We start from the raw sequence: 19,186 nt of genomic DNA, 5'->3' as shown, positions 1-19,186 counted from the left end.
GTCTGATGTAGTGCCCTCCAGGGCTCTCAGGTCTGCCCAGTGATCACCATAGCTCAGTGCAAGCAGCAGCCACAGAGGGTCTGCCCAAGCCCTGTCCGTCTGTCTGTCCATCCGTCAGGCAGTCTGTAGAACCTCTCAAGCTGGGTCCTCAGGAGGACAGGGTGCCCAGAATCAGTTTCCATCCTCCTTCTCCCATCACTGAGCTGAAAGCAAGATTTCCCATCTGTCTGGTTGAAGGGGCATCAAAGTTATCACTGGAAGCTGGTGAGTGACAGCTTCAGCCTACAGCCCCCTGGGACAGGGGAGTTCAGCATAGCTGCAGGCCACTGGCATCTTCTTTCTTGGACTCCCAGTGTCCGCACCCTACCAGGAGGAGAGACAGGACAGGAACGTACCCAGAGACTGGTTTTTCCCAGAGGAGAGCTACAGTTTGCCTCCCTCCTCTAAAAACAAAATTAATTGCAAATTTGGGACAGGCCTAGGAGAAGGACTCTGAAAGTTGAGACCAAAGTTCCCTTAGTGGGCTGAACCATTTCTCAGTTTCTATTCCATTTCCTGGTTGGAGTCTGATTGGGTGAAAAAGAGTGCAGCATCAAATGCTGGCTGCTTAGCAAGGGAGCCCTGGACACTGGGGAGTTTTTAGTTGGGATTTCATGTGAGCAGTTAGAGAATTAATTGGAACAGCAATTCTTCTGCTCCAGATCTGACTCTAGGATCCTGTTGTTTTTCTGCGTCTTTTGGAGAGTGAGACCATTCTCGACATGACATTCCAACTGGCCTTGACCGTTGTCTTTTTTTTTTTTTTTTTTTTTCTGCACTGCTCAGCTTGTGGGATGTTAGTTCCCCAGCCAGGGATTGAACCCCGGCCCTCAGCAGTGAGAGCGCAGAGTCCTAACCACTGGACTGCCAGGGAATTCCCCCCGACAGTTCTTTCCAGTTGGAGCTGGGTCGGCTGAAGCTTCTGTACTCCCGCATTCTAAGGTCTTTTTGACCAGGAGCATATTTGGTCATTCATTCATTCATTTACTTATTCATTCATTGAAACCACTATTTCAAGGTGCCAGGGGTACAGTGGTGAACAAGTGAGATGAGCTTCATACCTTCTCGGAGCTCTCAGTCTAGCAGAAGAGACAGGCATTAGGTGATTTACTAGAGCATTGAGTAATCTGAAATGCAGGCCTCCCTGGTCTGGTGGTTAGGGACAGCTTCCTAGCAGAAGTGATATTTAAGATTAGAGGGAAGATAGGAGATATCTGGGCAGAGTTGGATAGAGCATTTTAGCCAGAGATGTCGTCCTGTTCAAAAGTTCTGAAAAAGCAAGAGAGAACCAGGAGAAGAATGTGCCAGATGAAGCTGAGAGGAGGTGACGGGCCAGGCCACAGGGCCTTGTGTGCCACTAAAAGGATGTGGTCTTTATTCTGACAGCAATGGGAAGTGTTCTCTAGTTGCTGTTTGATGCTGGAAAACTTCCTCCAGTTGATCATTCTAGCTATGATGTCAGCCTCATGAGCCTGCGACTTCTCAGACCAACAGGCCCAGCTCAGATGTGACCACTGTGTGGCTTCCACTGACCACTGCAGACGGTGTTTCATTTTTTTCCACTCTCCCTTCATTAGAACATATGTCACATGTGTTGGTTTCTCATGTCAGCCACTGGCACCAGACAGTGTTCATGAACCTGAGCTGACCAGCCCAGACCAGGATGCAGTGAGCTTGGGGAAGGAGAAATTAGGACTCACCGGGTTTCACGATCAGTACCTGAAAGTGCCTTATGTAAAAGATGGGTGTCACGGGACAGTTTGGAGACAGAGAGCAAAGCTAGGTTGAGTCATCCATGTGGGAAGGAAGGCAGGGTGGCCCCTTGGGGGAAGGAGGGGCCAGTCTTCTGTGATTTCTTCTCAGAGTCCATCTGCTGCTTCCCAGCGGTGTGAGTTAGGCTGCCAGCCTGTCTGCCTTTCCCATCTAAGGGTCATAACGACCCAACGCACACTGGGTGCAAGTGTGTGCCTGGCTTTGGGGGAGGGGCAGCCAGGGGCACTGGCATTCCTTGTGAAGGGGGCCTTGGCCAGATCACTCCCTCTCTCCACCTCTAAGGTTATAAAGGTAAAATTTAGGGAGGATGCCAAAGGCAGAATGATGGGGAAAAGAAGAATGGTGGTGTGTGTGTGTGTGTGTGTGTGTGTGTGTGTGTGTGTGTATGAGCTTGCTAAGGAACAAGCCTCTGTTCCTCCTAACCAAGTAGTGTTCTTAACACTGTTGGCATTTGGGGACAGACATTCTTTGGGATAGTTCTGCATACTGCAGGACATTTTAACATCTCTGGCTTTAAAATGCTCCTACACATTTTCAAATATACTTCCTGGTGGGGCAATACAAACTAGCCCTCCCCTAATTGAGAACTACTGTTCCAGTGTTTATGGGAACAGGATACATACAGGCCTTATGTCCTGCAGATGGCCAGAAGGGAGACTGGATAAGTCCCCCAATTTCAGAATATCTTAGGGAAGCTATGGTCCAGTGGGATGGTTATTCTTCCCAGGCCACTCATGGGGGCTCCTGCTGTCTCCTGACCCCAAAGGGAGTTCCTCCTGACTTCTACAGGCTCATTGCTCACCGTGGTAACCCAAAAGCCCAGAGCAAAATTCGGTGGACGAAGCTGAGATTTTGGTGCAGGTATTTCCAGGCCTCTTGGCTGGACTGTGTCTAGGGTGGCAGGACTGTGTCTGGTGGCTGAGGTGCTGCTCTGTTGGACCACCAGATGGCGCTCGGGAGTCCCCGTTGTCTGCCGCAGGACCACTGGTGGCTGGAGTGACTGCAGAGGGAACTCCTCTTAAAGAGGCCTTGTCCTTAAAGAGACAGGGCCACACACCATGAACTTGAACAGTAACCCCAGAGCGAGACTCCACTGATGACAAGCACCACTGGCTAGGCTCTGATGCTCCTTTGTCCTCACCTTCTTGAATGTTGAGCCACCACCTCTTGGAGCCGGTCTCCTTGACAGCCAGCCCTCAGCCCCTGCAGCCACTCCTGGGCCTGACAGGGACAGGGCCAGCCTGGCGGGTGGCGTCAGAGCTCGTGGCAGAGCAGCGCAGGGCTGGGAGGCACCTGCAGAACTCTGGCTGAGAGAGCAAGAAGCACAGCCAGCTTCAGGGGAATGGTGACCACGGGAGGGCAGAGGGCCAGCCTGTGAGCTCTGGCCCCAGATAGACATGCCTCTACTTCACTTGGAGCTGATAAGGTTGGAGCCATCGAACTTTGTCTCTGGGTTTTGGGGACTTGTAGAATCCTTCCATCTCTTCTGCTTGCCTCTTTCCAAATGCTGATGGGGATGCTGTGGTAAGTAAATCAGGAAGGGGGCTCCAGGCCCTACTGTTGAGCCCTCTGATCTGCTCTCGGAAACCTCGCATGTTGACCCCTGGGTGGAACAATCCGAGCCATGTCAGGTGAGGGCCACTTTAGCTGGGGCTTGGCCCGAGACCCTCCTGAAATTGCAGCTTGCTTAGTATACTCTAAGGCAGCTACTCTTCCGGGGATGCTGGACTCACTGTGGCCCTAGCCATGGGAGTGGGGCTTCAACACAGCCCCCAAGAAATGTGTGGGTGTCTGTGGGGAGCTTCACAGCTACAGGGACCTGGATGTCACCGTGCTTCTCCCGACCATGGTGCCAAGGGAGGCAACAAGGAGGTGAATGTAATCCTTTGGTTTACATCTTGCCATGACTCTTACATCTCTCCCGTGACTCAAGCTGACACAAAACTTTGGAAGAGAAATGAATAGCGAGGAGAGCTTCCAGTAAGCCTGTGCTGCCTGTAGATCTCTCTGTCTGCTGGAAAAGTGAGGAGCCTCGGAAGAGACGGGGAGGAAGAGGGCAAAGGACAGACTGTTAGGCCAGAACTTCCCACTTAGAGGTGACCCAGGAGAGGCCTGGGCAATTTTCTTCTTTCCAGGCCCAAGGGGTGAGGGTGAATCTTAGAAGAGTAAATGCTGATTTACTGTACAGAGGTTAAAGGAAATGAAGCAAGGAGACAGAAACAGGCCAATCCGGGGTCTGCCAGGGCAGATAGGAAGCCTGGAGGTCATCTCCCTGCTCCACCTGGGTGCCCACCTAGAGATGTGAAAACTGAGGCTGGAAAGTGGGGTTTGGCGGGGACTGGAGTTCAGGAAATTGTCATCGGATTGATTGCAGCTAGCTTGTCTCCAGGGTCATCTGCCCTGTTGTAGTAGATGTGGTTTTCTTTGGGAACCAGTTCTCTTTCTGCTTAATCATTGGTGGCTCTGGGGAGTTCTGGAATTACATTCCTCCTGTAGCTCCAATTTCATCCTCCCTGAGTTTAACTTCATTCTGTTTATTCATTTATTCACTCATTGCAGCCCGGTACAGAGATTACACATGTGGACTCTGGATGCAGAATCTCGGTTCATTTCCAAGTATCACCACCTGCTAGCTGGCCAATAGCATAGCCTTCCTGCTTCTGCAGGAAGGAATGGAGAGAATAGTAGTGCCTATCTCATTGGCTTATTATGAGGACTAAGAAAGGTAGTCTATGTGAAGAAGTGCCTGGCACTTAAGAAGCACTCAAAGTTAGCTGTCATTAGTTTTATTTATTCAACATGTATTATTGAATGCCAATCTATTGGGCTTTTGGCAGAAAGCTGATCTGGGGGCGCAGTGTAGTAACGGCTGCCTTGGAGGTCTACCTGAGCTTCATTCATCCACTGGGCTGAGTGCAGTGAAAAAAGATGCAGTCCCAGCTTTTATTTATTTATTTATTTATTTATTTATTAATAAATTTATTTTATTTATTTATTTTTGGCTGTTTGGGGTCTTCGCTGCTGCGCGCGGGCTTTTCTCTGGTTGCGGCGAGCGGGGGCTACTCTCCGTTGTGGTGCACGAGCTCTAGGCGCGTGGGCTTCAGCAATTGTGGCTCGCGGGCCCTAGAGCGCAGGCTCAGTAGCTGTGGCACACGGGCTTAGTTTCTCCGCGGCATGTGGGATCTTCCCGGACCAGGGCTCGAACCCGTGTCCCCTGCGTTGGCAGGCGGATTGGCAACCACTGCGCCACCAGGGAAGCCCCAGTCCCAGCTTTTAAAGAGCTGATCTGCCAGGAAGGGTACCAAAGGGTTTTTGACTATCACAGTCTGATTTTGTTTTTGGTTTGGTTTTGTTTTGTTTTGGCTGCACCGTACGGCATGCAGGATCTTAGTTCCCTGACCAGGGATCGAACCCATGCCTCCTGCAGTGGAAGCAAGGAGTCCTAACCACTGGACCACCAGGGAAGTCCCTTGTTTTTGTTAATTTGAATGCGGAGCCCACCACCACCCCACCCCTGACCACCTGTACCTCCAGCCTGCTCACACTGGTGCTCCCTGCGGGCCTCAGAGTGGGAAGAGGTGAATGGACATCCTCTTCATCAACAGTGACCCCTGCAAGGACTCCCAGGGGACTTCCTATTGTGCACAGTGGAGCTGAGTTGCTAACAGCAAGGAGGGAAGAAAAATGGAAATACCCAGTTTTGTTTCTAAGCATGGTCACCCTTTTCCCATTGGAGAGGCGGTGAGTAACACAGCCCTGGGGATTAAGGGCAAGGCCGCTGACCTTCAGGATGGGATACATCTTCTTCCCACTCGGCCCCTCATCATCAGCCCAGTGATCCCAGCAACCTACACTTAAATCTGGTGGTGAGGCAGGAGCAGGCCCGTTGCTATGGGAAGCAGGGAGCCAGGACAGACTGAATGCACAGGCCAGAGGGGAAAGAGAAGCATGTTCACCCAAAGGACTAGACAGCAAATGGTTAGTGCAGGCTTGGAGGACGAGGTGTGATGGGTGCTGATTCAGTGCCTTGGGGTGCATGGGCAGGTCCACACTTAGCTGAATCAGGGTGGCCTGTCCACGGAACGTCCCCCTGCTGCTCTGACAGATGGGGGTTGCTGGCAGAGCACTTCACCATTGGCACAAGGCGAATGAGAATGACTCTTGTAACTCCCTCCTTCCTAGGATGTGGTATTGGGTCTCCCCCCACCTCCTCTCCATCCTCAGTGCCAGGAATCTGGAGGCTTCTGTCCTGGTCTCATATCACCCTGGTGCTTCCACAGACTTGTCTCTGTAGCCAAGGTTAGATGTTAATGTCTAACATGTGTGATGTTAATGTCTTTTGGAAGCCATCCCATATAGGCATCAAGGGATCTTGAAGTAACTGCCCTTTCCTGGGACACATGTGTGAGACAGTTGTATGGAGATGGAAGAGGATTGGGAGAGTTTTCTAGAAGGTGGTCTCTAACCCACGGACCCGCGAAGATTTCCAGGGACCTTTGCCATCCTGCTTTCAACCCTGACAGTGGAGGCAGCATGCATGGCATTTTAACTGCACGAGTAGACTGCCAGGGTTCAAGTCTCAGCCCTCCACTTACTGTCTGGACAGGTTACTTAGCTGACCAGTGCCCCAGTTTGCTCATCTGGAAAATGGAAGGAGCTGTGATAACAGTGAGTTTGTCATGTAAACAAAGCACTAAGATCCAAGCCAGGTCCACTGCAGGCATTCTCTGTTAAGTATTAGAAGTGTTCCTCCTTATTTGCCTCCAAGATCCCTCTCCCCTCTCCCCTATATGGTGTTCTGGATTGGGAGGTCCAGGACAGGCTTGGACAGAAGGTAGAAAAAAGCAAACTATGGCAATGTTAAGGAGAGCAACTGTAACATTTTAGCCTGAAAATAGCTTGTTCCAGCCTTTGTAGATAAAAATGTAAAATGTATGCAAATGTATGTGACTCACGCAGAAACATACATCCATGGCCTCCTCGCAGTCAGTGCCCAGATGTGGCCATCAGGCAGTGTGCAGAGAGGGCCCAGGCTGCCTTGGTGGGGATGGGGGTTCTTGGGGAGGGGGCAGTGCTGCTTCTTCCCTGGGCTGGGCTCCTGCTTGCACCTTTCTTCTGGGTTCTGTGCCTTCCGTGTGGCAAGAAGAAAGGCCCTGGGCCCCTCTCTGCTTCTCCATCTCACTGTCCTCCCTCTGGTTCCTCCAGGAGCCCATTTGCTTCCTCTCCCATCCTGGCTCTATTTCTGGAGCATCTCATTGGAGATGCACGCCCCCCTCTCTGCCAAGCTCCAGGTGCCTGCTTGCTTGGTCCTCCCAGTCTTGTGTGCAAGTCAGAGACGGTGGGAGGGTGACAGCTGAGCAGGGAGACCCACAAGATCCAGAGCCTGAGCCAGGAGGCCTGGGGTGGGGGAGAGCCAAGTGGATGCAGTGAGGGGACAGTGTCACCTCTAGGTTGAAAAACACCCACGCAGCCACCTGTGGAGGCTTTTCACTCCCCAGAGAATCTTCCCCTGCAACTCCCAGGGGCTCACCTGACCTGCTGTGAGCCTAGTGGCCACCACTTCCCCTTGGGCAGTTCTGGAGGCCGCTACCTAAGCAGCTGCAGGGGCTGGGTGCAGGCTTCCTTTCAGCATCATGGGTGAGGGTCTGCTTCTCCTCTTAAGAACAAGATCTGAAACTAATATAATATTGCATGTCAACTATACTTCGATTAAATTTTTTTTTTTTAAGAACTAGATCTGTGGTTGTTTGAGATGATGAGGCCCCCCCCCCCCACCAAATGCTCTGGAGATGCTGACAGCACTGCCCCCTATAGAGGCCAGGGTGAGCTTCACCTTGTAGCCCTGTCCATTGACCTGGGTCCCATGATGTCTTTGCCCTTAAAGCTGCTTGGAGATGAGGGGTGGGAGGGTCTGCTCCATTATCAGAAACCTCACTATCTGAGGTAAAAGCAGGGTAAATGGTCCAGGGCAGGGTTCCCTTGTGGGCCCGCTGCCTCCCTTCCCTTGGGTTCAGGAAAGGAGCTTTAGCCCCACTGCCCTGGACCACCCTAGCCTGACCCTCCCTCCTCTCCAGTCCCTTCTCCAGGGTCCTTTGTTCCAAGGAGGCCTGTAGGACCAAATCTGCAGCCAAGTTGCCTTGGGTCACTTAGAACCTGCACCCAGGGCACAGGTGTAAAACTCCCCCACTCCAACCTCTTCACAGCTTTTGGTGGGGGCGGGTCTTAGAAGGAATTTTGTTTCTAAAGGTCTGTTCTCAAAGGCATCTTGACCCCAGCCTTCCCTCAGCTTGTGATTAGGCATACATGGTGTCCCTCCTTACATGGGCTGCGGCTGGGATCCCCAGAGAAGGCTCCTGGAGGGAACCCAGCGGAGACCCTGGGGTCTCTCCTGTAACCCAGTTTATCCTCCACAGCCCCTCGACGAGCCCCGGCCTCCCGCCTTTCTCCAGCCGCCGCCCCCTGGTGTGTAGGGCAGGAACCGCCCGGCCTTTAGGTCAAGGGTGTTTAAATAGATGAGGCACTGTTAAGGTTTGGAAGGAAAGAGTCCTAGGGCAGCCAAGGCTTCCCGCGGGCGGGCAGGACGTTAACCCCGTCAGCGCCGCTCCCCAGGCTTGCCTAGGGGAGGGGCCTGGGAGCCTCACTGGCCCCTGAAACTGCGCTTAGAGATCCTGGGGTGGCAGGTGATGTCACCCCTGAGGGCTCGTAGGTCTCCCCGCGGCACCTAGTCAGCGGGTTGCCAGAATTTGGCCGAGCCCAGCGAGGGGAGGAAGAGGATCCTGGGCCTGCGCCGCAGCCCGGAGACCCCCCGCGGACCACTCCTCCGTCACCGGCTGGAGCGCCTCTCGCGTGGGGACCCCGGCTGCTCCCCACACCCCTACCCGGGTCTGGAGGCGTGCTGCGGGGAGGGGGCGCGGGAGCCTCGCGCCGATTGGTCGCGGCCCCCGCCCCTGGGCGCCGTGCAGCCCCGGAGAAGTTGCTAGTTGGCGGACGGGCTGCGGGGCCGCCGCTCCGGGAACCGCAGCGGGGCTCGCGGCGGTCGCAGGGGCCGGAAGGGCTCCCGGGGGCGCTCGCCGGCCCTCGCCCGCCCTCCCCTCCTCCCGGGCAGCTCCGGCTCGGTCCTCCCTGCTACCTGTTTCCCCGCCTCCCCCGGCTTCCACCCAGCGCTCGGCAACTTCGGCCTCTGGGGCTGGCCGCCCGCCCGCCGCCCACGCCCTCCCTCCTTTGTTGTGCGATGAGGGTCGGGTTTCCGATCTGACGGAGCCGCCGCCGCCGCGCGGAGCCGCGGGCATGGAGCCGCTCAGCCACCGGGGCCTGCCGCGCCTCTCCTGGATCGACACCCTCTACAGCAGTACGTGTGCGCTCGGGCAGGGGAGGCCAGGCGGGAAGGGGCCCCGGCGCCCCGCGCTGCGCCTGGACGGCCCCGGGGCCCGCGGTGCCGGGCTTCTCTGGGGAGCCCCGCGCGGACTGGGGGCTGCGGGCACGGCCGCCCAGGTGCCCGGCGGGCCGGCAGGCGGGCGAGCGGCTTAGGGTCCCGCGATCGGCCGCGGATGGGGTCCCCAGAGTGGACTTCAAGCTGGAGGGGGTGCGCAGTGGACCGACGAGGCCAGGAGAGCTGTGTCACCCCTCTCCCACCTGTTGTGTAACCGAGCAGTCCCCAACCCTGGGGAAGAGGGGAGAGCCCTTGTAGGGTGCTGCCTCCGCTCCTCGACTGGCTGCTCCTTCTGTCCACGTTGAAGCAGAAAGGCCATTTTGGTCTTGGCGCCTGAGTTTGCCACCTCAGGGACATCCTGAGGCCAGTGTGTTTCGGGGTGGGGGTAGGGTCGTGTGGTAAGGGAGACTGTAGGTGCACATCTCCGTGGGGGCCATTTGGATGAAGGACCTGAAAACCCCCAGCTCAGCAGTACTTCCTGCCAGGCTCATCATTACCCGCACTCTCCCCCTCCCTCCCCCTCTCCCCTCCTTCCACTCCCCCAAAAAAGAAAAAAAAACTAACCTCGGCGGCGTCTCCACCCCCTCGCTCCCAAATCTGCCGCGATCACGTGATTGCACTGCCGCTGGGGATGTGTTAACTGAGCGCTCGTACCTTCTGGGGGCTTGCGCCCAGCGTTGAGCGCCCCGACCCCGACCCCGACTCCGACTCCGACTCCGACTCTGACTTGCTTAGGTGGCTAAAGCACTGCATTTCTCCCACGCCTCCCGTGAGACACCTTCCCCTAGCTTTCAGTGGTACAGGAAGAGGGTCCTGATAGCCCCTGAAGAAAATAGTAAGTGGATTTCACCCTCCCTGATCGGTTCAGTGGGACCCTCCCACTCTCTCTTGCTAGGTCTCCTAGCCCAGAGTCCTGAGGCAGGGGCAGGGGTTGGGGGAGATAGGTGGAGCCAGGTTCTGGTTCTGGACACTGGATGCCATGGGACAAGGACATTTTTAAGGGTTAACCTGGCTCGAATTCCTTGGTAACAGTCTTATGGTGGGCGGAGTGGACAAGGTGATGCCTTGAACCCCAAAGGCTTGCCCTGGAGGCTCCTCAGTACTCAGTACCCAACCTCTGACCTCTGTATCCCCTTGGGTCCCCATCATTCCCCATACCTTTTTCTTCTCCCTCTTCTCCCTCCATCCTTTTTCCTTTCCTTTCCTCCTTCCCCCCATCCCCATCCCCATCCCCATCCCCATCCTTTTCCCTTTCCTTTCCTCCCCCCAGGAGCTCTCCTTGTGATGGTCCATTCTGCTTTGGTTTTTCAACATCAAAGGGACAAAGCTGGATCCCCTGGGTGTCGGTCCCGCGCCGAGCCTAGCCACTCCATGTGCTCCTTCCCCTGCAGAGGCCAGCATCGTTGGGTGAAGGTCAGGGCCCACGGTCGCTGTGTGGTGTGTGTGCACGTGTGTTTGCCTGAATGGGGCACACATCTGTTCAGAGCCCTGCTGCAGATCAGCTCCTGACCCGAAGGAAGGATTAGTGACCTTCTCTTAGCTGTGCTCTTGCAAATAACAGTCACAACAATGCCTGATATTCACATGCAGCTTATGTTCCTGAATATTTCTGACTCTTTGCAAAACCCAGTACTGCTTTCCCTATTTCCCAGAGCATAGAATCCTATGGAAACCTGTCTCTGGCTTTCTCTTCATTGCCTTAAAGAGGACCCCCCCACCTGATCATCTGATCATTTCCAAGTTTTCCTACCACCCCCCAACCCACCCCAACACCTAACCCCACACACATACAAAACCTGGAGCAAAGGAGCAAAATTGCCTGAGGGTGCTTTGAAAATTTCTGCCTGGAGGAAGGTGGGATGGGAAAAGGGAATTAGACCGAGGCCTTCTTTGGGGGTGCCTGTTTATCAGCCCTGACTCAGGCAGGCTGGCATCTGAGCTGTCTACCCTTCTGCTGCTGCCCTGGCCTCTGGGCTCCTGGGGCAGCCTGGATGGAGGGGAGGGGGGACACCAACTTGGCAGCAATGTGAGGAGGAGTCCTTGCCTCCTTCTTCCAAACAGCTGACTGGAGAGCCGTAGAATGAGGCTTCCTGGGGAGGTGCTGTGCAGTCATGTTTGGGCTGTTAGCCATGAATTTTCCTCTTGACAAGAGCCTAAATTAAAACAAATACCCGAGCTGTCATTTGCCTGGCAGCATGGTTCTGTGGCTCCCAGAGGAAGTTCCTCTGCCTCTCAGGAAGCTTTCTGCTTACAGGCTCACAGGGTGGCAAGTCCCCACAAAAGCCACATCCATCAGGAATTGTAAAGGGGATGTACCCAGGGCACAGGGTAGCCAGTGTACTTCTTAGGGATGCGAATGACCCAGTGATAGAGGCCCCTTCTAAGCACTGCTCCTGGTGGCAGTGATAGTAACATCTCCTGAGGACCTACCCTATGCCAGCACTGAGCTAGGCACTCCATCCAGTCTCTCCATGCCTCACAACTCTGCAAGATAGGTAGTCTTCTCTCCCTTTTACAGGAAGAGAGGCTGAATAGGCTAAAATCATTACCCAGGGTCACGTGACTGGTAAGTGACAAAGCTGGGATTTAGATCATACCCTAGGAAGACCCTGAGTGTCACCTAGATATGTCTGAACTTATTCAAGGTCTTGGAATGTCATGGAATGGGGGACATCTGTCTCTTTGGTCCTCTGTCAGAGTTCTCCCCAGAATGGTCCAGCAGGATAAGTGGTCTGGATGACTGAGCCTAACTTGACTCTGTGTCTCTTGGAGGAACTGTGGGCTGGTCCTGGAGCCAGGGCAGGGGTGGTTGAGGCTCTGTCTAATTTCACTGAGGCTGGTGATTCTCTACACCTAAGATGCCAGGCTAACAAACAGCCCCTCCCCTCACACACGTCTTACCTTTGAAGTTGTCGGCTCAGTCTTTCTGGCTTTAGCATATGTGCACACTTTCACTGCAGGCTGATATGGTCACTTGATAAGGGGTGAACCTCAGACCCCCTCTTTCCCCTATAGTAGAAGTCCTGAAGGTCTGTAGTGATGGTGATCTGTCTGACTCAAGGAGATGGGTTGGCTCCCAGCTGCCCGTGTGATCTGGGACTGATTGGAGCACGGTCTTTGCCCCTGGTAAACTAGTGTGATGGATGAGGGTTCCAGCCACCCCACCTCCTGTCTCTGGACCATTCATTTTCCTACATTAACGTAATAGTGTCAGCTTTGCCCCTCAGTGCCTTGCCTAGATTCTTTCCCTGGAGCTGGTGTGTTTCTCTCTGCACGTGTTTTCTGCCTGTGTTCTTCATTTTATCTTCTCTCTGTCTTTCTCTCACCACTGTTTCCACTAAACACCACTTTCTCTTGGTTTTCTTCTATACCACGGGATCAGGTTGGATCATACTAAGTTCTATGGAATAACAAAAACGGGAGGTGCTCTGAAACTTTCTCTGTTCCTCTGAGTAGAGACGAAATCTTTCAGGACCTGTGTAAAAGAGAACTGAGGGCTACATTTAAGGTCTCTTCCTTTGCCATTCCAGCCTCTTTTTTGTCCCAGGCAATTTAGCTCTGGCCTCAAACATGCCGACTATGGAGCCAAGCAAAACCTCTAGTTATTTGGACCTCATAGAAGGCAGAACATGATCATCTGTAGTTATTAGAACCTGCCTTTGGAGCTCACTTCTGTTACCTCAAGCGACATTTCCAAGGGAAATCTCTGGTGATATTTTTATGCCCCTTACAGACTCAGTGCCCGGTCCAATGGCCAGGAAAGCATCTGGGGCTGTGGGGATACAAACCCATCTCCAGATGATCATGAACCTGCCTCAGTTTCCCACCTTATTCCTATATTAGCTGCACCAAGGACCAGGCCACTGGCCTGACAGTCGGTGTGGATTTGATCAGGGCAACTCTCCTACCCAGGCGGCATCAGACCACTCTGATGTGCCAGTGAACACCTGCAAATGGATGCTTTCTTGTCCTGTGACTAAGCCTCAGTCATGTATTCCTGCTTGTCAACACCAGCCCATATTTGACATGGCTGCTGGAGTCCCAGAGGTGGACCTGGCAGAAGAATTAAGTCTCCTACTCAGAGAAATGTGATTTTTTGTTGCTGTTGTGATTGCTGCTGTTATTGTTCTTTGGAAAAAGGAAGGAATGACAGGAACATTTGTGAAGAATTAGCTAGGTGGGTAGAAGAAGGGGGGAGAGCCGGTAGGATGGAAGACTTGGGCTGTTCTCTGGGTCCAGGGGCGATTCTGGTACCTTCCTTACTCACACTCCTCTGTAAAGTGAGGCTACGATGTCTCACGTGGGTGCCACAGGGATTAATTTGTTAATGTTTCTCAAGTGCTTTGAAGATGAGGAGTGCTATTGAACTGATCAGCTGTCCAGCTCTTCACGGCCTTTGTCACTGAACAGGGATCCACGAAAGGCTTGCAGAGGAGTTTGGAAGGGGCTGGGAAGTGTGTGAGGGGACAGGCAGGGTCAGAGTGTTGGACCAGGTTCTCAGCTGGTGCCTAGTCCAGTGCCTTGTGCCATAATAAGCCCGCAGTAATTTCCGGTTGTGTGAGTGAGTATGAGAGGGAAAAGAAAACTTCTGGGTTCTTGGCTCCTTTAACTCCTTACTCCACCAGCAAACCCCATAAACCCATTAGCTGGTCCATTCACAAGTTTCTGGCTGTGTGGATTTGGTAATTGTAGACCCCCCAAGGGAGTCCCACGCATTGCTAGGGCTTGTGATTATGTGATTGGAAGCCTTCCCCACCAATGTTGGTACTGCAGCTCTTTGGCTCAGCTTGAGCCCTTTGGAGCAAACCAGGAGGAAGGCAGCTTCAGGACAACTGCATGTCATCTCCACGACGTCTGCCTTAGCCGGGCCCCTGGCTCTGGTAGGCTGAGGGGAATCCATGGGGCTTGGAGTTCCCACCACCTTCTACCTACAGGGTCTTGGCACTTTCCACTGAGTACCAGGGGGAGAGGCCTGCAGGCTTACCTGTCTCCAGGGCTGGATAGGAGAGGCTGATTGTTTTGACTTGTGGCCTTGGTCTGCCCTAGCTTGCATTCCTTTGGGCAAGATATGGTCTGATGGAGCCATGGATGGCCCTGATTGGCAGTGGGAGCGTTCTGCTTGTCTCTGAAGCTTGGGGAGAACCTGATCCTGTAAATGGGGAAGAAGAAGGAAATCAGGGCAACAGGCAAACTAGAGGATGCACCCCCATAAGAGGGTTGGGGATAGACACCCAAGCCTACTCCCTGCCCAAGGCATTTGGCAAAGAGCCCTTTGAGGTGGGGCCGGCTGCAACCGTGACCCACTGCAGATGGGACAGCCAGTTCTCTTCCCCCAGGTTCAGACCTCATTTGGGCCTCTCACTCGGTTTTCTGCCCCTGTGCTTTATTTCTGTCTTCTCTTCCTGCCCTTCCTTCCCTACCACACTGCGGGACGAAAGATGAATATGGGTTTACTGGCCATATAGAAACTGACAGGGTCGGTGTGGTCTTCGGGAGACAGGGTGGGCTCTGTGGTGACCTATCGATCAGGTGCCCTTCCCCTCTTTCCTCCACCTCCACCTCTGCGGCTTCCATGTCCCTCTAGACCACAGGTAGACGTAGCAGATGTGGTCAGGCATTTTGTCAAAGGTGAGCAACGTCTCCAGAAGGGGTTGGGCAGCTGGGAGGACTCAGGTGGACCAATGTCGATGGAGCTGAGTCCGTGTCACTCCAGGCAGCATAGCTCTTGGCCTTCCTGGGGTGTCAGTGGAGCTGGTACTGCCTAGAAAAGCCCCAAATTGGCTAGGGATCTGTGGGTTTACTCAGGGCTGTTGGGGAAGGATGTGGCCGTAATTACCTTCATGGGATTGAAGGGCTGATCCTATTAGTGTGTTGGGCTAACCCCTTCCTCCTGGGCATTGCCTCCTGGCCAGCAGCAAGGGTTTAATGGATCAAGAGTATGGAGACTGAAGATGTTGTACAATTAAGCCTAGTTATTTCCCCAGCGGGGGGATAGCTACCACCCACAACAACAATTGATTGCCTCACTTGTGGTCACTGTTCAAGTGCAAGTGATCCTGGGCCTAAGCAGCAATATAGTCCATCTTTTTGAGTGAATTTCTCCCTTGAAGGTACAGCTTTATGAGAAAGATCCCTTTCTGAGAGGTTTGGGGTCTGGGTGGCTGTGTGCTCTATGTGATGGCACCCCTGGAGTTGTGCAATGGGGACCTTTAAGGGAAATGTGTCTGAGCTCTGCAAAGGTACATAGAAACCTCATCCTTGGGGCTCTCACAACCACTGGGCCCAAGGAAAAGAAAGCCCGTTAGTCTGACCAAGTTCATAGAAATTAGATTTTTCCATTTGGTCTAGGAAGAATGGCAGAAAATGTAAAGTTTAACCAGTCGTACTATGTGCCAGATGCTGTGGTAGGTACTTCCTTACATTATCATAACAGCCCACCAAGGTACCTTTTATCATCCCCCTGGTCTATGGATGAGGAATCTGAAGCCCTGAGAGGTTAACTTATTGCCGGAGGTCTCCCAGTTTGAGCCGCATCAGATCTCAGAGGGCTCCAACTCTGTATATAGCCCACTCAGCTGCCAGCAGCAATAATGATCTTAGCCAAAGCCGATGAGGACCTACTATGTGTCAGCACGGTCCTGGGCACTGCCCATGTGTTATCACTAATCTTCAACAGCCCCTACCTTATGAGGTAGGAACGAATTATCTCTATTTTATAGGGAGGAAACTGGGACTCAGGGAAGTTAAGTAATTAATTCAAGGTCCTAGCACTAGAGTACAAGCCAGGAATTGAGCACAGGGTTGGCCTGACTCGAAACCACGCTTCCTCCCAGACTCCCTTGCCTTTCATGGCAGCTGGTATTTTGCAGAGACTGATTGATCTGTTCATCTCTCTAGCTAGAATGACAACCGTGGAGACTGTCTTGGCTGCCCCCATGGTATTCGGGCAGCTCTCAGCCTCTGGGTTCCCTATAAGTGCCCACCAGCTGGACTGCCTCTTCCTAAGGATGATTCCCAAGGAGCTCTCCCATGGGTACTTGGAACCCATATCCCAGAGTTACCTCGTCCCTGGATTATTGGCAAGAGGCACTGTTTGTTAACCCCAAAATAAATAAAGAGGAAGGAGAGAAAATAGACTCTGGGGGTAGGGATGGGGTACAGCGAAGGCCCAGTTTCCAGAGCAGAGCAGGGCAAGGGACAAGTAAGTGGGAACTAGAGGAGGAGAGGACTTGGCAGAGCCCAGGAATGCTGGCTCTGATCTCAGGCCTTTTAAAATTCACCCCCATAGTTTCCAAAGGAAAATAAAGAGAGCTCTCGGCCATAAATCAGGCCACTGCGCACCAAGGTCCTTTGCTGAGGCCCAGGGCCAGTTGGGCCACAGATCCAGCTTCTGCATTTGAACTCACCCACACAAAGCATGCTAATGATGGGGCGGCTCCAGTGCAGACCCAGAGTGCCCTGCCGAGAGTTCAGGCCTCTGGAGGAAGCCTGTGCCTGGGGCCTTCCACCTTAGCAGACCCCTCTTCGACTGGAGCCAGAAAGACTAAAACAAGATAGGAGGGCTTGTTGTACAAAGGGTTTGCATGTGGAGAGTTTTTGGAGTATGATAAAGGGGGTGAAAGACTGCCTTGAGCTGACAAGCGAAGCAGGAAGGTGAAAGTGGGGACATGGGGGAGGGGAAGGGGTCCCACAACTCCATTCTCATCCTTTCCCTTTGCTGCTCAAGATGTCACTGGCAGCTTACTTCCTTCTCTGAGTCTGTGGGCATTTTTAGGAATTCCTGCTTGGTAGGGTGTAGGGACCCATGAACCTTCCCCTTGGCTCACTCGTCTGTTTGTAGGGGGGCTAGTGTGAAATTTCAGCTGGTGCTGGGGCCTTACGTGCTCCTGACCCCTTCCTCCCCCCACCTTGAACTTGCTGCCCCAGCCTTCTTCCTCCTGCTGCCCTGGCGTGCTCCTGCCCTCCCTGTGGGTCCAGGATGCAGCCGGCCCGAGGCTCAGCCTTGACAAGTCCATCCTTCAAGTGCCACCCTGTGATGAACTCTATCCCCTCCCCCACCCAGAGCTTTCTCCTGTTCTTCCTGCCCTTCCCCCAGCCTCCTTCCCCCTCTCCATCACTGCTCTTCAAGGGAAGAGACGTCTTTCAGGGAAGACCAATGAAACAGGGCTGCCCAAGCCTGAGAGGGTTCAGAGGGCCAGGAGAGCAGATCCTGGTGATGGGGATCCTGTCCCTCCAAAAATGACATGTCTTCATGCTAGTGCATCTCCACACTTCTTTCTGTGCAGGTGCCTGAGTCTTTCCTCACCTCAGCGGGGCTGGGAAGCATCCATTTAATAACTTGTGGCAGGGGCTACTATTGTCAGTTCTGTCGTGAGAGAGGAGCCAGAGAGCTGTGGTGGGACCTCGACACATGCTCATGGGTGGTCTGGCCAAAGGAGTCAACTCCTCCCCATTGGAAGTAAGTTAGCAGAGGCCAGGGGCACCTACCAAAGGGAGAGTGGACTACATGAGTGGCTTGCTAACTCTTTGGACCACAGCCCATACAGAATACAGACATTTTACATTGTAAGCCAGGACACACACAAACTGAAACAAAAGTTTATGGGATAGTACTTACTGTTTTATCACATTTGCAATGTTCTCATAATTTTGTGCTCTTCTAATCTATTCCATTCCATTCCACTCCATTAAAAACAAACCCAAGAAGTGCTGGTCATGACCTACTACATTGATTTCATGACCTGCAATATGAAAAAAAGTGGATGAGCTGATCTCAGAGGGCTCTTATGAACTGTAAGGGATAATAATTTACCAAACCGCCGTGATTTATGTATGTGTTGTGATTTTTGCCAGATTCACACACTTCTGTTATTATGGACCTAACTGTTTTTCTTCAATTTGACTCACTGTTTTAAATATCATTTACTTAGAAAGGAAACGAATGGAAGATCTGTATCTCTTGCAATAAATAAAAAGTTTCCTTACAAATAAATGCACTAAACACTCAACAGTGTTATTAATTCTAGTTATACACTGTTGCCCTTGGAAGGCTCTAGGTCTGAGCCTCCTATGTCTCTGTTTAAGGGAAGGAAACAGAGAATCAATGTTAAAGACATCTAGTACCAAACAGTAGTGGGAAAGATTGAAAGGAATCAAGAAGGGAGTAATTTTCTCAACACGTGCTCTCGTGTGCTTTAATGCAGCATGGCAAGCAAGCAGGAGCTAATCAAAGGGCCCTGCGGCATCAGCATCCTCTACTTCTATCCACCCGGAGTCCTGGGCCCCGTATTTCCTGAGGTGGGAGAGGAGAGGGGAGAAGATGGTTTTTTCCTAGGACCAAATATACTAGAGCAGAGTCTCAAACTCTACTGTGCATTTTAATGGCCTGGGGATCTTGTTAAGATGCAGATTCTCATTCAGTAGGACTGGACTGAGGCCTGAGGTTCTGTATTCTAGCAAGCTCCCAGGTGATGCCAATGCTACTGTTGGCGGTCTAGGGACCACGATCTGGGTAGCAGGGCCCCAGGGTCCTTTATAACCTCTCCTAGGGGACTGACTGTGGACCCTGAACCAAGTCAGACCCTTCTGTTTCCCAATAAAAATAAAAATAACAAAGCAATTGATGGGACACCTAGTGGGTACCACACCTGAGCTAGTGTTCTCACATTCACAATCTCATTTAATTCTCACAGTAAAGCTGTGAAAGGTTGTTAACCTCATCTTAAGGATGAGAAGAGGGAGTGGCCTCTTGTGATTGTGATTGGTCTCTGCTGGGGACTTCACCATGGGAGGCACCCACTATGGGAAACATACCAGGTTTCCTCTGCCCACCCCCTTCCTGAGTGGCAGAAGCCCAGGCATCTGGACTTTATGAGTTCCTCTGTCTAGACAAAACCTGTCCCGCTCCCCCCCCACCCCCCCCCGCCAAGGGCCAACGTCGGTGTT

The 19,186-nt window shown here is 52.9% G+C and overlaps 1 protein-coding gene across 2 annotated transcripts in view; it reads left to right on the top strand.

Annotated features, from left to right (window-relative positions):
• The window catches only part of ABR (ABR activator of RhoGEF and GTPase), a 178,630-nt gene that overhangs the window by 35,440 nt on the left and 124,004 nt on the right, over positions 1 to 19,186 (top strand). The window contains exon 1 of one of the 2 annotated variants that reach the window (XM_061176122.1): positions 8,948 to 9,160. The exons of the other annotated variant lie outside the window; for it this stretch is intronic. Coding sequence (XP_061032105.1) covers positions 9,100 to 9,160 — 61 coding nt within the window. The 5' untranslated portion in view covers positions 8,948 to 9,099. Of the gene's footprint in view, positions 1 to 8,947; positions 9,161 to 19,186 lie in introns of those variants that run through there. 2 annotated transcript variants of the gene reach the window in all.

Source organism: Eubalaena glacialis, chromosome 19 (genome assembly GCF_028564815.1).
Source record: "Eubalaena glacialis isolate mEubGla1 chromosome 19, mEubGla1.1.hap2.+ XY, whole genome shotgun sequence".
Lineage (NCBI taxonomy): Eukaryota > Metazoa > Chordata > Mammalia > Artiodactyla > Balaenidae > Eubalaena > Eubalaena glacialis.
Note: the sequence above shows the minus strand (reverse complement) of the source record. Positions and strands in the feature narration are given on the sequence as shown.